The sequence below is a fragment of the Pteropus vampyrus genome, unplaced genomic scaffold (genome assembly GCF_000151845.1).
Source record: "Pteropus vampyrus isolate Shadow unplaced genomic scaffold, Pvam_2.0 Scaffold53, whole genome shotgun sequence".
NCBI lineage: Eukaryota > Metazoa > Chordata > Mammalia > Chiroptera > Pteropodidae > Pteropus > Pteropus vampyrus.
In genome coordinates, this window is record NW_011888834.1 from 7352453 (window position 1) to 7366133 (window position 13681).

Here is a 13681-nt window from a genome sequence, read left to right on the forward strand (position 1 = left end):
CTTTTAGGATCTTTTCTTTATCATTTGTGTTCTAAAATTTTATGATACTGTGCTATAATATGGGTCTTTTTTCATCTCCTTTACTGGGTACATTTATCTTTCAGCTCTTTGAAATTCTCTCGAATTATTTCTTTGATAATTTTTCTTCTGTTTTCTCAGTTTTCCTTTCTTTCTTTTTTCTTTTTTTCTTTCTGAAATTGTTATTATTGTTAAAATGTCATTACTACCCCAAATGAACTTCAGGTTCAATATAATCACTATCAAAATCCCATTGGTATCTTTTTATGAAAATAAGAAATACAATTCGACAGTTTGTTGTGGATTAACAACAACAACAAAAACTTTTTATAGTCAAATCAATTTTGAGAAAGAACAGAGCTGGAAGACTAATACTTTCTGATTTCAAAATATATTTCAAAGCTACAATAATCAGAACTGTATGGTACTGGCATAAAGCTAGACATATACACCAATGGAACAGAACAGAGAGCCCAGAAATCAATTCACACATATACAGTCAACTGATCTTTGACTAGGGTGCCAAGAACAAAGAATAGGGAAAGGATAGTCTTTTCAACAAATAATACTGAGAAAACTGCATATTCACATGGAAAAGAATAAAATTGGACCCTTACCTTATACTATACATAAAAGTCAACTCAAAATGGGTTAAAGGCTTAAATGTAAGACCTGAAACTGTAACTCTTAGAGGAGAACGTAGGGGAAAAGCTTTATAACATTGGTCTTAGCAATGATTCATAGATCTAACACCAAAACACAGGCGACAAAAACAAAAATAAAGTAGGGAGTACCCTAGTCTGAGAATTCAATGATTATATATTTTTTTGACGCAAATACCCTTTTAGTTCGTTAGTAATTTTTAATCATGTGAATTAAATTTATTATTTTTTTTTATTGCAGAAATAGAGGAATACTCCATGGAAGTGCTATGCAAGGTAAGAAAGATCTTTGGGTAAGATCTGTAACATCTTTTCCATCCTAGTATTTTTACTGATAAAAGTCAGAAGTGTGAGTGTTCATTTAAATTCTAGGAAAGCAGGATTTCACAGCATTTGGGTATAAATTCTTACTGTAAATTGAAATGCCGTTTGAAAGTGATGGCCAACATTTACTGGGTATCAAGTACTGCTCTAAGCATTCGATGGAAGAGGAAACAGAGTCACGGGGAGGCAAAGTAATGACCCAAGGTCAACACCTAGTAGAACCAGGTTTAACCCCTGTAATAGGCCTCACATCCCTCCTCTTAACCACTCCAACATATTGCCTTTCCACCTGGGAATTTTAAAAATCATTTTATTTTGGTAAAGATGTTGTTGGCCAGACCTAGGGATTAGTGTGTGGCTTGGTGACTAATGGCGTTCTTATTCTAAGACAGGCAAAGACACCACTAGGGAGGGGGACCCTCAACTCAGAGCTTGCAGCAGGGAGGCTGAGGCTAATCAGGGTGAAGAGAAACTGTGACTCAAACCTCCTTAGAGCAAAAGCAAAGGCTGGAGGGACCAAGGTGAAGAAACAGACAGAAAACTGACAATGCTGCTTGTTACACTAAAATTACAAAAAACCTCCATCTCAGAGTCAGAGCTCTGCCTGGGGCTACCCACATCTGGCGCCACACACAGGCTTCTGCGTCTCGTAAGGGGAGCATGGGTGAAAGCTTGGTTTCCAGTTAGGGTTGTTTTTCCCTCCTGAGTTTCCAAACTCAGTTTGCCTCTTCTATTCTGCTCCTTCTGACTTTGCTCGTATCTCCCCTCAACCCTGCCAAGGTCTCACTAGTGACCCTGCGGGATCCTCTCCACATCGCTCCAACGTCCCCTAACCTGGATTTCTGTCAAAATCTGTTCTTGAAACAGATAAATTGGGTCGTTTGAGATAACTGCTCTCCTGAAGAAAGTTCTTTTACTAAAAGAAGGTAAAATGTGATGCACCTATACCCTGACTCCACCTTTTAAAAAATCATTGGTATGTCGGCTACTGGGTATTTACCCAAGAGAACTGAAAAATGTGCCCCTAAAAAACCGGCACTTGAATGTTCACAGCAGCATTATTCACAATAACCAAAAAGTAGAAACAACCCAAATATCCATCAACTGATGAATGGATAAACCAAATGCGGTGTATCCATGTAATGAAATATTATTCAGCAATAAAGATGTATGAATGAATCTTGAAAACATTATGCTAAGATAAGCCAGTCACGAAAGACCACATATCGTATAATTCCATTTGTATGAAATATCCAGACTAGGTAAACCATAGAGACAGAAATTAAGTTAAAATATCCAGACTAGGCAAATCCATAGAGACAGAAATTAAGTTAGCAGTTGCTAAGGGCAAGGAGGAATGGGGAGTGAGACACGACTGTTAGTAGGTACAGGGCTTCTTTTTGATGTGATGAAAATCTTCTGTAACTAGAAAGCGAAGATGTTTTCACAACTCTGGATACACTAAAAACCACTGAATGGTACACTTTAAAGGGGTGACTTTCATGGTATAAGGGTCATAGCTTAATAAAGCTGTTATTTTAAAAAATCATCAATACAATATCTTTAATGTAAAATTTTATTTAAAGCAACTTCATATTGTCTTTAAACCTAAAAACCTAAATGAAGATCCTTAATGCTTCTTGCCCTCAAGTGCCCACAACAGCTTTTTTTCCCAGTGACATCTCCCAAATATAATGAAAACTCTTTTTGTCAACCATAGTTCCCCAAATTTGTGTGCCAGTTAATCATACAACTGTTATTTGTTTTAAAATGGGTATCTTTAAGGAACCATAAACCTGTTCTCTGTATGTTTATAGTCTTAAGATTCCAAATGAGGAATATTGAAATGCTACATTGCAAAAATGTTATCTTCTAAAGTTTATTAATGTTGGGAGGCTTGTCTATACCCAATTGTCCCTTTCATTGTGCAGCACTTAAACTGTAGCATCAGGCCCATAACTGGCTCTGAGTGAATTTTAACTGGAGAATAGATGTTATAAGTGAGGGAGCTCATTAGGCCCTGTGTTGGTGATGGAGGTATTAGGGAGGGAAGGAGTGGAAGAGCAGGTGCTTCTTACTGGAAGGATGAGGGGACTGTGATGTGCCCAGGTGCCATTTCGCTCTTCTTGCCTGGCCATATGGCAAAGGCACTAGCAGAGAGTTTTCCAATAGGTAATTATGTGAACAGGCCCCCGAGAATGTCCGTGGATCCAGGCCCTTCTTTCTGGAAATTGTTTCCCGAGACCAAGATCTTGCAGGCACCTGTTAGAATAAGGCCATTTCTTATTAGAAATGACATTTTGGATGGCCCTGGAAACAGTACAAGACTCTGGCTGCCCTGGAATTACTGACCTTTACTCCACTCTGGCCTCTAAGCAGCATCTGGAAGTTGCTGAAAAGCAGCGGCCACTCCAGTCGCTGTAGCTGGACCATAATTCTGCACCCCACATCCTTTGAAGACCAAGATACTAGAGGACTCTCTCTTACATCAGACAGTCCTTTGGTTCTTAGGTCCTCATTGAAAACCCCGTGGGTGCTGCCACTTGGTAGGCATGTTTGGGCATTTCTGGGAAACCCTCCGCTAAGTTCCTCATTAGCGCTTATATTAGTTTGCTTGGGCTACCATAACAAAGTATCAAAGACTAGAGTGTCTAAAACAACAGAGACTTATTCTCTCGCCATTCTGGAGGCTAGACTTCAGATAACTGTGTCAGCACAGTTTCATCTGAGGCTTCTAGATGAGGCATGAGGATGACCATCTTCTCCTTGTGCCTTCACGTGATCTTTCTTCTGTGTCCAAATCACCTTTTCTTATAAGGACTCCAGTCATATTGGATTAGGGCCCATCTTAATAACCTCAGTTTTAACTTAATCATCTCTTCAATGACCCTATCTTCAAAGGTAGTCACATCCTGAAGGTCTTAAGGGTTAAGACTTTAACATATGAATTGTAGGGAGACACAATTCGGTACATAACAAAAGCAGACACAGTAATTCTAATCTTGAAGCTGAGATAGAGGCATACAATTTCTGATTTTTTTGTGTGTGTGCTTTCTTTCTTAGGATATGGTAACCTTCCTGGATAAGTTGGTAAGTAATAATGTTGAACTAATCTTTTTGGAGAACTCTGTTTGGGCCTAGTAATTACAGACAAAATGTCAGCCTTTGAGGGTATCAGCTGTCAGAACCTCTAGGGGAATGGCGAGGGCAGGGAGAGGCCCACTTTGGGGCACTGGGAGGTGGGGTGGTTGGTTGGAAGGAATCACAAAAATGGAGATGGCAAAGTATATGGAAAACAGTGTAGACAACTTTGTTTTGTTTTTTGTTTTTATGAAAAGTGTCTTCCAGGGAATAGGATACCTCTGTTGGCTTGAGTCAAGATGTTTGGAAAATACCCTGTAGGGCTAATATTTCACAACTTTTTAAAGCTGACATTTCTTTTGAAATATTTAAAATCGAATGCCTTCATTTAATGTTGTTCGGAATGTCAGACTCCAGTTGACGACAGTGACCTGTGAATATGCTTTTGCAGAGCACACGTACTATTCCAGAGATTGCAACTGGGGACAGACAGCCTCCTCCCAGTCCGCAGTCACTTCACGGTGCGGAGCGAAAGCAATGCAGCATGGACTGAGGTGGAGAGGGCGAAGCCAGGACAGGGACAGGGACGGTGGAGAGGGGAAGGGGGAGCTAAGAGAGAACCTCAAGGCAGCGGGATTTAAAATCAGCAAACAAACAAACAAACAAAAGCAGTGGGATTTATCACCTGTTAATTGGTTGTGAGTCTAGGGAAGAATCCGAGTTGACTAAGGAATTCCAGTTCAACAGCCAGGCTCAGTGCCAGGCTCGCATAAACGAGGTGAAGAGGGCATGGCCCTGCCCTCCGCTGTTCTCGGTGCCATGGAATTGGTGTTGGAACTTTTGGGGTCATCAGAGAGGACATGGCTCAGTGTGGCCACCCCAGTCTTGACACTATAACGACCTCCAATCCAGAAATTTTCCAACTGGCTGAGAACATCTTCTGATTACTGAGAGCCTCTGCGGCTGCTGGCCAGCTGGGTCAGGTGTCTATCCCTGGCTCCGTCATTACTGGGACACATAGGAAGGAGGCTGGGTCAGCTGCAGAGGAGGTGGTCACCCTCCACAGGAGGGGGTGGTTGAAGTCACTGGAGTTAGCGAGTTTCCTGAGGGCAGGCCTGAGGGCCGAGCCGTGAAATGGTCTCACAGAAGAGATGGAGGAGGGAGTAGACTCAGTGAAATGAGTCTGGAAAGCATAGCATCACAGGAGCCAAGGGAAGAAGGTGCCGAAGGAAATGTCTACTGCTGTAGAACAGTCAGAAGAGTGAGAACCAAGAGGAAAAAAAACTCTTAGTGGTGATGATTAGCCTTTAGGAAGGACGTTTCCATGGCTCAGGGGTAGCAGGGAAGAAACCAGACTACAGTGATGTAAGGAGGTTGTTAGGGAGGCCTCTGGTGTAGACATCGTGAGAAGTTGGGAACACACAGGGGACAGGAGTGTGGTAGGGAACAGTGTGGTAGGGAACCACTTTTCAAGATGGCGGTGAGGCAGGAGAGGATCTGAAAGGCCTTGCTGTGACTGAACGAGGCCAGCAGGGTCGGGGAGAAGGAAGAGCCTGATTTTAAGTTGGGGAGACCTGGATCTGAATTGTGGCTCCTCCATTTACTATCTGTGCAGCCTTGGACAAGTCACCTAGCTGCTCTGAGCCTGTCTTCTTATTTGTAAACCGTGTATTAGATGTTATTGGGACAATGCCAGATAATGGATATAAACACTTAGCACAGCGCCTGAGACACAGTAGCAGCTCAATGAAAAGGAGCTGTTGTCATTTTTAGTAGCAGCAGAAGAAAGGAAGGTGCAGAGGGAGAGATTAAATATGACTTTGAGGTTTTAGTGGTTAGTTAAGGGAAGGAAGATCCCAAAAGAGTGGGGATTAGAATCATAATCACTCATAATGAAATCGTAATCATAATCATAATGAAAGATGAACATGTACTATGGGGAGGTAAGTCATACCAACTTTAAAACAAAAGAGAGGGGAAAAGGTGAAACAAATTTTGATTTGAAGGAAAATAGAGAAGGGAGAAGGAATTCATGGCCAGCGGCCTCCATCTTCTAACAAAATTTAAAGAGCCAGTCACATGTGTAGAAGGCATACGGGGCCGGTGTGTGAGGATGGGGCTTCCGGGGCGGGGGGATGTCTGGAGGGGCGTGGTCAGTGGAGGGGACGAGAGGGGTTGCCGCTGAGGGTCGGGCCTAGGAGAACACAAGGCCTGGGCTCCCAGCGCCTACCCCAGAAACCTGCCCACAGCCACTCCCGTCTCTTTCCTCTGCCAGGGCATCTCCCAAGCAGTGTTCATTGGCCACGACTGGGGAGGCATGCTGGTGTGGAACATGGCTCTCTTCTACCCTGAGAGAGTGAGGTAATTTGGCTGTGGGCATCAAGAATTTGGGTAGGACTGGGACTGAATTCCCACTGGAATCCTTCCTCAGGTCTTGAATCCCAGAAAACTTCTAGAAAACACATAGATCATCTGGGAAGGTGCCTACTTAGCTTCTTAGGGTCCACTGACACATTAAGAAGGAGGGCTTAATGAGCTAATGTCTTAGGAAGTGAGACCTGTCCCAGTTACTGGTAATGGGACAAATAATTCAGGACCAGAGTATTCAGCGGGCATGCAGGGGAATGATGATAGACTTCAAGGGGAGTGGGTGAGGCAGCAAGGAATTCGGGTTCATAGTATTAAGCACCAGGACAGACCTTAGTCCTGGATAGGGAGTCAGAAAATGTGGCTTTCAGTTTTGTCCTGAACTGGCTGTGTGACAAATCAGTTCACCCATTAGGCTTTGGTTTCCTCAACCACAAAGTGGTGATGGTCACACCCACCCGACTGTACAGCCTGCAAAATGCTGTACAGATGTCAGGTTAGAATGGCACTTCAGGGCACCAGCGGGAGCTTTCAGATGGGCTGTGAACCCAGAGAGTCAGGTGGCTTTGCAGCCACACCCCATTTGAGCTGGCAATCAAAGTTAAAGCCTGTCTGACCTCCCACTTCAGCCTGGGATCTTAGCAAATTAAACAAACATCATCCCTAACAGCCTTCTGTATTCCTTAACTAAATTACTTTTATTTGGCTAAGTTTATAAGAACAGAAACACCAGAAAACTTGGTTCACCTCAACCCTAGCTCAGATGGTAAGCTGGTATAAAAGACTAAGAGGAAACAAACATTTCCTAAAATATTTAAAAGTTGGTCACACTCTTGTCTTTATGATTTCTTTAGTTTTTCTCTGTGTCTTCTCTGTCAAAGGCAAATTAAGAGCTCAGTTCTTAGGAACTGAGTTCACCAGAAAGTTACTCTCCAGAGCATATTAGATGCTTCTTGAAGGGAACAAAAGGAAATACAGTGACGAGCTAAGGTGTTGACCTTGAGAAAGGTGAAACACCTTATTGTTGTTTTATTAAACTTAATCTAGCTCTCCTGTGAAAAATTTAAAGTATTTAACATCAGCCAAGTGAAGAATAACATCGGATCTGAGACACTCTAGCATGCTCTGGTTTCCCATTCCTCTTCTTGTTGTCTGTTTCCACCCTGTTTTCATTAGTTCTGGTGGTGGTTGCTCCTTCTGCATCTGCTCTCGTCAGAGCCGCCCTCCTGCTGCATTCCTGGGAGGGCGGGAGGAAGCCAAGCAGCATCCTGTTATTTAAGAATATTGTTAGCAATGCTGATCTTCGCCTTTCTAGCCAGATAATGAAAGAAAGCACAGTCTACCTTTGACGTGGAATATTTCTTTGGATCCTTGGTTTTGGCTTTCTACTGAGATAAGGTCTTTTCTGGTTCTTGCAGACTGTCTTCTTACTGCGTCTGTGTCTCGGTGCCTCTTCTTTCCATAGGGCAGTGGCCAGTTTGAATACCCCCTACATACCGGCAAACCCCAACAGGTCCCTAATGGAGACCATCAAAGCCAATCCTGTTTTTGATTACCAGCTCTACTTCCAAGAACCGGTAAGTTTGAGGCCCAGAGAACAATGACCCCAGCAAGGTATTGCTCTCCTTTCCTCCTTCTCTCTCCTTCTCCCATTGGTTTGATTTATCTCTGTCTCCTTTAATTTTCTGTGGCATTCGTCAGAAATGATTTCACAAATGGGCTCAGGTGAATTTGGTTCTGGGGTTCAGATGGTCTTTTCCATGTGATGACACATTTCTGAGGAATGGGAGTGGGGACGATGGCATACTGGGTCCTCTCGCTTCTCTGAAGCTGCGGAGTAGGGGCCTGAGCACTAGTTTGGAGCTGTCCCCTCTTAGTGCTCTGGCTGAGAGGCTGGCAGAATCCATGTCGTTCTGGGACACCTTCTGACCTCTTCCCAGGACCTGGTATCTTGGCTTCCTGAGAAGTAAGGTTTGTGATTACAGGAAGCATCAGAGCCTAAAAGCCCTATACCCAGCCCCAGATGTGCTTAGAGAGATACGGGGGGTTACTAGTGTCACCCCATGTACCACAAAACCCTAGATGGCCCCTGGAGCTCAGGTGATGTGTGCGATGGGGTGTCACTGCTACACTTTACTGGGATTCACTGAGAGTGATATCGTGAGTCAGTGTCATCTGGCCTGCCACCCCCAACTGCTTCGTGAGGGCACCTGCTCCTCCTTCATTTGTGGGCTCTGGGCCCTAGTGTCCAGCTACGTCCGGATAATTCCTGCGAGAGGATAAAGGAAGTTTCCTTATCACTCCGAAGAGAGAAGAATGGATTGGATTAATTAATAAAGAGCATAAGAGCATCTTCCCACATCTCTCACTGCCCCCCACCCACTTGCCATTCTGCATCCCAAGTAGGGACCCTTTCCAGGGATGGTCACAAACACCCCACTTTCAATTCAGCGAGTAACTCTTTTCTAAGAACTGTTTTCTAAGAACTGATAAAATGGCGCCTCAGAAGAGGAGCTTTTTGATTCAGGCAGGAACTTGATTCGTGCAGTAGGACACCAGAAGCCTCCAGTAAGATGATGAAAAAGGTGCTCCTCACTGAAGCCGGGCCCTACTGCTCCACAGTCTAGCGTGTGGAAAGCAGTGAGCTTCCTCTGGCTTTAATTAAATCGAAATGTCTTTAATTAGTTTGAAGTAGTCTTGATCTTGAAGGATGGTTATGGTTTAGATGACATATTAGTCAGGTAGGGTTGCCATAGTAAAGTACCATGGACTGGTGGCTTAAACAACAAAATGTATTATCTAACAGAGGTTCGAGATTAAGGTGTCTACATGGTTGGTTTCTTCTGAAGTCTCTCTCCTCAGTTTCTAGATGGCCCCTTTCTCGCTGTGTTCTCACATGGCATTTCCTCTGTGTGTGTGTCTCTGTCCAGATTTCCTCTTATGAGGACATGAGTTACAGTGGATTCAGATTCACCCTAAAGACCTCATTTTAATGACCTCTTTAAAGACCCCGTCTTCAAATACCATTACATTCTGAGGTAGTGGAGGTTAGGACTTCATAGGAATTTGGGGAAGACACCATTCAGCCCACAACAGAGGGACAGTGTCCCTTGTGAAAGAAACAGGAGCATGGCAACAGGAATGGGACAGTGGGGGTGAAGGGTGGAGACTTCAGAAACTGACCTGTTTGGAATGATACCTGGGTGAGTGGGATGGGAGGGAGGTAAGTACCCTTGTGCAAGGCCTGGAAAGTAAGCTCTGAGTTTATAGTTGATGTCAGAAGCAGTAGAGAATCGCTGTGGGTTTGTCACCCCACCCGTCACAGATGGCCCCATGAAAATTCTGTCAGCTGAAGTAGGAAAGAGGATCCCATCCAGTCTAAGGTGTGGCGTACTGCCTGTCACCCTTTCTCAGGTGTTTGCTTCTTCCATACCCAACTCACACTGGAGAAGTATCTGCTGTGGGAAAGGGGAGCAAAGTGGTGGGTCTAGGCTCTTGAGTGGCAGCTGCCTTGGCCTTTGGGAATTGAGGAGGGAACAGAGTCCCACACAAAATTAGGGAGCTAGTGTTTGGGTCCCTCTCACCTCTTATCTGACCCTTTCTCAATCTCTGGCTCTGCTTGGCCCCCACCCCAGCAGTCCAACCCCCTCCCACTGGCCTCAGTATGCTCAGAGCTCCCCACCCAGCGGGCCCCCCACCACAAGGCCCTCTAACACCTCAAACGCCCATTCTTAGTCGCTCCTCACCCTTCTACCTTCTCCTCTAACCTATCCCCCATGCCCTGTGTATAAGTTTCAACAGGCCCTCAACACTCTGCCCCAACCTTCGGGTGCCCCATGTGGACAATCCAGAGGGAGAGAGAGGGTGTGGGGTTTCATGCATCTGCTTCCTCTCCCACCTTGTTTTCCTTTTCCTTTTTCTCTTTCTCATTCTTTTGAATTTAACATTTGTAAGAAGACTCCTATCTGCTGCAAAACAGAGGTGCCCTGTGATGTGTGTGAGGGGTTGGGCATTACAAATATGTTTAAACATCAGGAATGTTTTAATTAGTGTTACTTGGGAAGAATTACTATGCACTAGTTCTTATAGCAAATACGTATGTACCTTCTATTATATGCCAGTTTCACGAGAGAATCTAGAAATGAGTAAAAATTTCTGAGGGTTTAAATGATTTCTGGGGAGACAGGCAGATAACACATACCTGGAGAATAAGAGGGTGTAAAGGATTATAATGGAGGTACAATGTGCTCTGGGAGCCCACAAGAAAACACAGTTAATTTTTACCAAAAGAGAGAGCATTTGAACTGCACCCGGGAAGATGAGTAGTATTTGGGTGGGTGGATATGAGAGAGAAGACCTTTCTGGCCTGAGGGACAAATGGCCGAAGTTGCATATAAAACTCGCTTAACCCAGGGATAAATGTGGGAGATGAGAGAGAGTTCTATCGAAGTAGTCAGCGATCCTCAAGACGAGTTTCAGAAGGTCTGGAACGTCTTGAAATTGTCCACAGAATTTAGTGGATGCACAAATTTTTCCAAAGAAAGAGTCCCTAACTTTCATCAGCCCAAGAGTCCTGATACAGTAGGTTTTTGAGGAATTCAAATTTCTAACAAGCTGAGGTGATGCTGCTGCTGCTGGTCCTGGATCCACACTTTGAGAACTGTGACTGTAGCCTTGGGGGAGGGGCTAACCCAGCCATTTTCCAGACAGTGCTGGGTGGACAGCCATCCTTGTCAGTGAGTTAGAGACCTCTGGTCAGCTGGCTCTAGTCAAGGATTGCTGGAGCAGATCATGGGGGGAGTTGACTGTCTCGCTAATATGGGTTCCCTCTATTGCAGGGGTCTTCAGACTTTCTGGTCCTAGGCCCCCTTTACACTCTTAAAAATTATTAAGGACTTCAAAGAGTTTTAGTTAATGTGGGTTATGTCTATACCTATTGATATTTGCTGTACTAGAAGTTGAAATTCTAAAATATTTATTAATTCATTTAAAAAATAAACAGTAATGTGCCTATGTTAATGTAAATAACATTTTTATTTTAGAAAACTTTATTTTTCTTAACAAATTTAGTGAGAGTAGTATTGTTAAACATTTTTCAAACTCTTTTAATGTCTGGCTTAACGGAGAAAGCTGGTTGGTTCTCTTGGCGGCCTCTGCATTCAGTCTGTGGGAACAGCACATATAGAACCTCTGGAAAACTCCACAGTGCTTATGAGAGCGTGAGAGTGAGAAGGATATAGCATACACTTTGAGAAATACTACTTTTTTTTTAAGTTGTATTAATGTAATTGTAGGTAGGAGCTAGAAAGGGGAAGTAATAGTTTCACTATATATTGTGTTTTGATCGAACTACATGTAGAGTATTTATCAATGGAATTTAGCTCATTAAAATAATTTTTAATTATTTTTTAAATTGTAAAATGCACATAATGTAAATTTACCATTTTAAGTGTGCAGTTTAGTGGCACTAAGTACATTCTCATTGTTGTGCAACCATCACCATCATCCATCTCTAGAACGCTTCTCATCTTGCAGAACTGAAACTCTGTACCCATTAAACACGAATTCCCTATTCTCCCTCCCCCCAGCCCCTGGTACCACATTGTCCTTCTGTCTCTACGAATTTGACTACTCTAGGTATCTCATGTAAGTGGAATCGTACAATATCTGTCCTTTTATGTCTGGTTCATTTCACTTAGCATCATGTCCTCAGGATTCGTTCACGGTGTAGCATGTGTCAGAACTTCCTTCCTCTTTAAGGCCAAATAATATTCCACTGTACATGTAGACCAATTTCCTTTTATTCATTCATCCATGGACGGACACTTGGGTTGCAACTACCGCTTTTTGTGTGTGCAATGTGCCAGTTAGTTCTATTCACAACAGCACTATGGTGTCTCTTCCTCATGTCAGCTGAGCAAGCTGAGGTTCTGACAGGCTCACTAACTGGCCCGAGGTGTGTCACTGGGTCAGGATGTTGACTTCAGAGCCCATGTGCCCCCTGGGAGAGAGCTTGGACTTTATTCTGTGTGCGCTTCTCGTCCCAGCAGAGTGGGGAGGAGCAAACCAGGATAGTTCAAAGTCCTGACTGAACAAGTGACCTCAGGGGAAGGACTCTCACTAATTGCAGCCATAGTTGGAAGGTTTCAAAGGTTGACATAGTCATTGTGGGGAAATGGGTACCTCTATTATTCTCTTGTAGCAGCTGGGTTTAAAATCTGCAAGAAGAGTTTGGGGATGGTTTTGTGCTTAAGAACAGAGCCTCTTGCAGGGAAATGTTAGATATTCAAATGAATGATCTGGCCACTAAAAGGAATCCAGGAACCCACCTGGGGTGAATCCAGCAGCCAAGTTGGGGTCTTAAGAAGAAACCATTCATGGGGGTCCTGCCAGCATGTCTGCTGCCTGCTCAGTAACAGGGCAAGGCCCTTCCTGTCTCTGGCCTCAGTTTCCTCACCTGAAAAAGGATAGTCTGGTTGGATGGTCTTCAAACACGTAATAGCATCAAGGGTGGGTATTGGGGGCCAGCCCCTCCTTCCCGCCTTTTTCCTCCCAACTCAGCCCACAGCTCTCCAGCCAGGAATCATCCCTGAGCCTGAGCACTCAAGGTCATTGCAGACCTGTTCAGCCTAAGGAAGGCTTCTGTGTAGGTGCACCTAGCCCTCCCGCCTCTTGCTCCTGCTTGCTGAGCACTGCAGGGTGTGGCTTAGACAAACTCCAGGTTTACATTCAGCCCCAGCCCCAGCCCCTGCCCCACTCTTTGAACCCTTAGTCCAAGCTCTTTGAACCCTTAGTCCAAGTGTCAACTGTCTTGTCCCAAGAATTTGCAAAGTCAGGTGGAAACCTATATTTAAAGGTGTGGGGTTATTTTCTTTTCAGAGAAGGGATAATAGGCTTTGCTTTTGTATAGTTAGAGAGGAGGAGGCAGCTTCTGTCAGCCAAGACAAAGATCTGGCTGAGTAATTTCCATGAGATCTGTTCCATTTTTTAAATCTTAAGATTCTTCAAATCCTCACTTAGCCTGAGGATATCTCATAGTCCGTGTGCCCCCAAATCAGAACATGTCTAGTGTGTCCTGTTAACCCTGCCCTCTTCCACCTCCCCAAACTGTTCCTCTTTACATCTCCTTGGTAGTATATATATACATATACATATGTGTGTGTGTGCGTATGTATATGTGTGTATATATTATATATATATATGTATGTATGTATGTATTTTTATTGGAG

The 13681-nt window shown here is 43.9% G+C and overlaps 1 protein-coding gene across 1 annotated transcript in view; it reads left to right on the plus strand.

Moving 5' to 3' along the window:
- The window catches only part of EPHX2 (epoxide hydrolase 2), a 55416-nt gene that overhangs the window by 22966 nt on the left and 18769 nt on the right, over positions 1–13681 (plus strand). The window contains exons 8-12 of the mRNA XM_023530770.1: positions 922–956; positions 4068–4094; positions 6361–6446; positions 7918–8047; positions 9138–9193. Of these exons, the coding sequence (XP_023386538.1) occupies positions 922–956; positions 4068–4094; positions 6361–6446; positions 7918–8047; positions 9138–9193 (334 nt within the window). The remainder of the gene's footprint in view (positions 1–921; positions 957–4067; positions 4095–6360; positions 6447–7917; positions 8048–9137; positions 9194–13681) is intronic.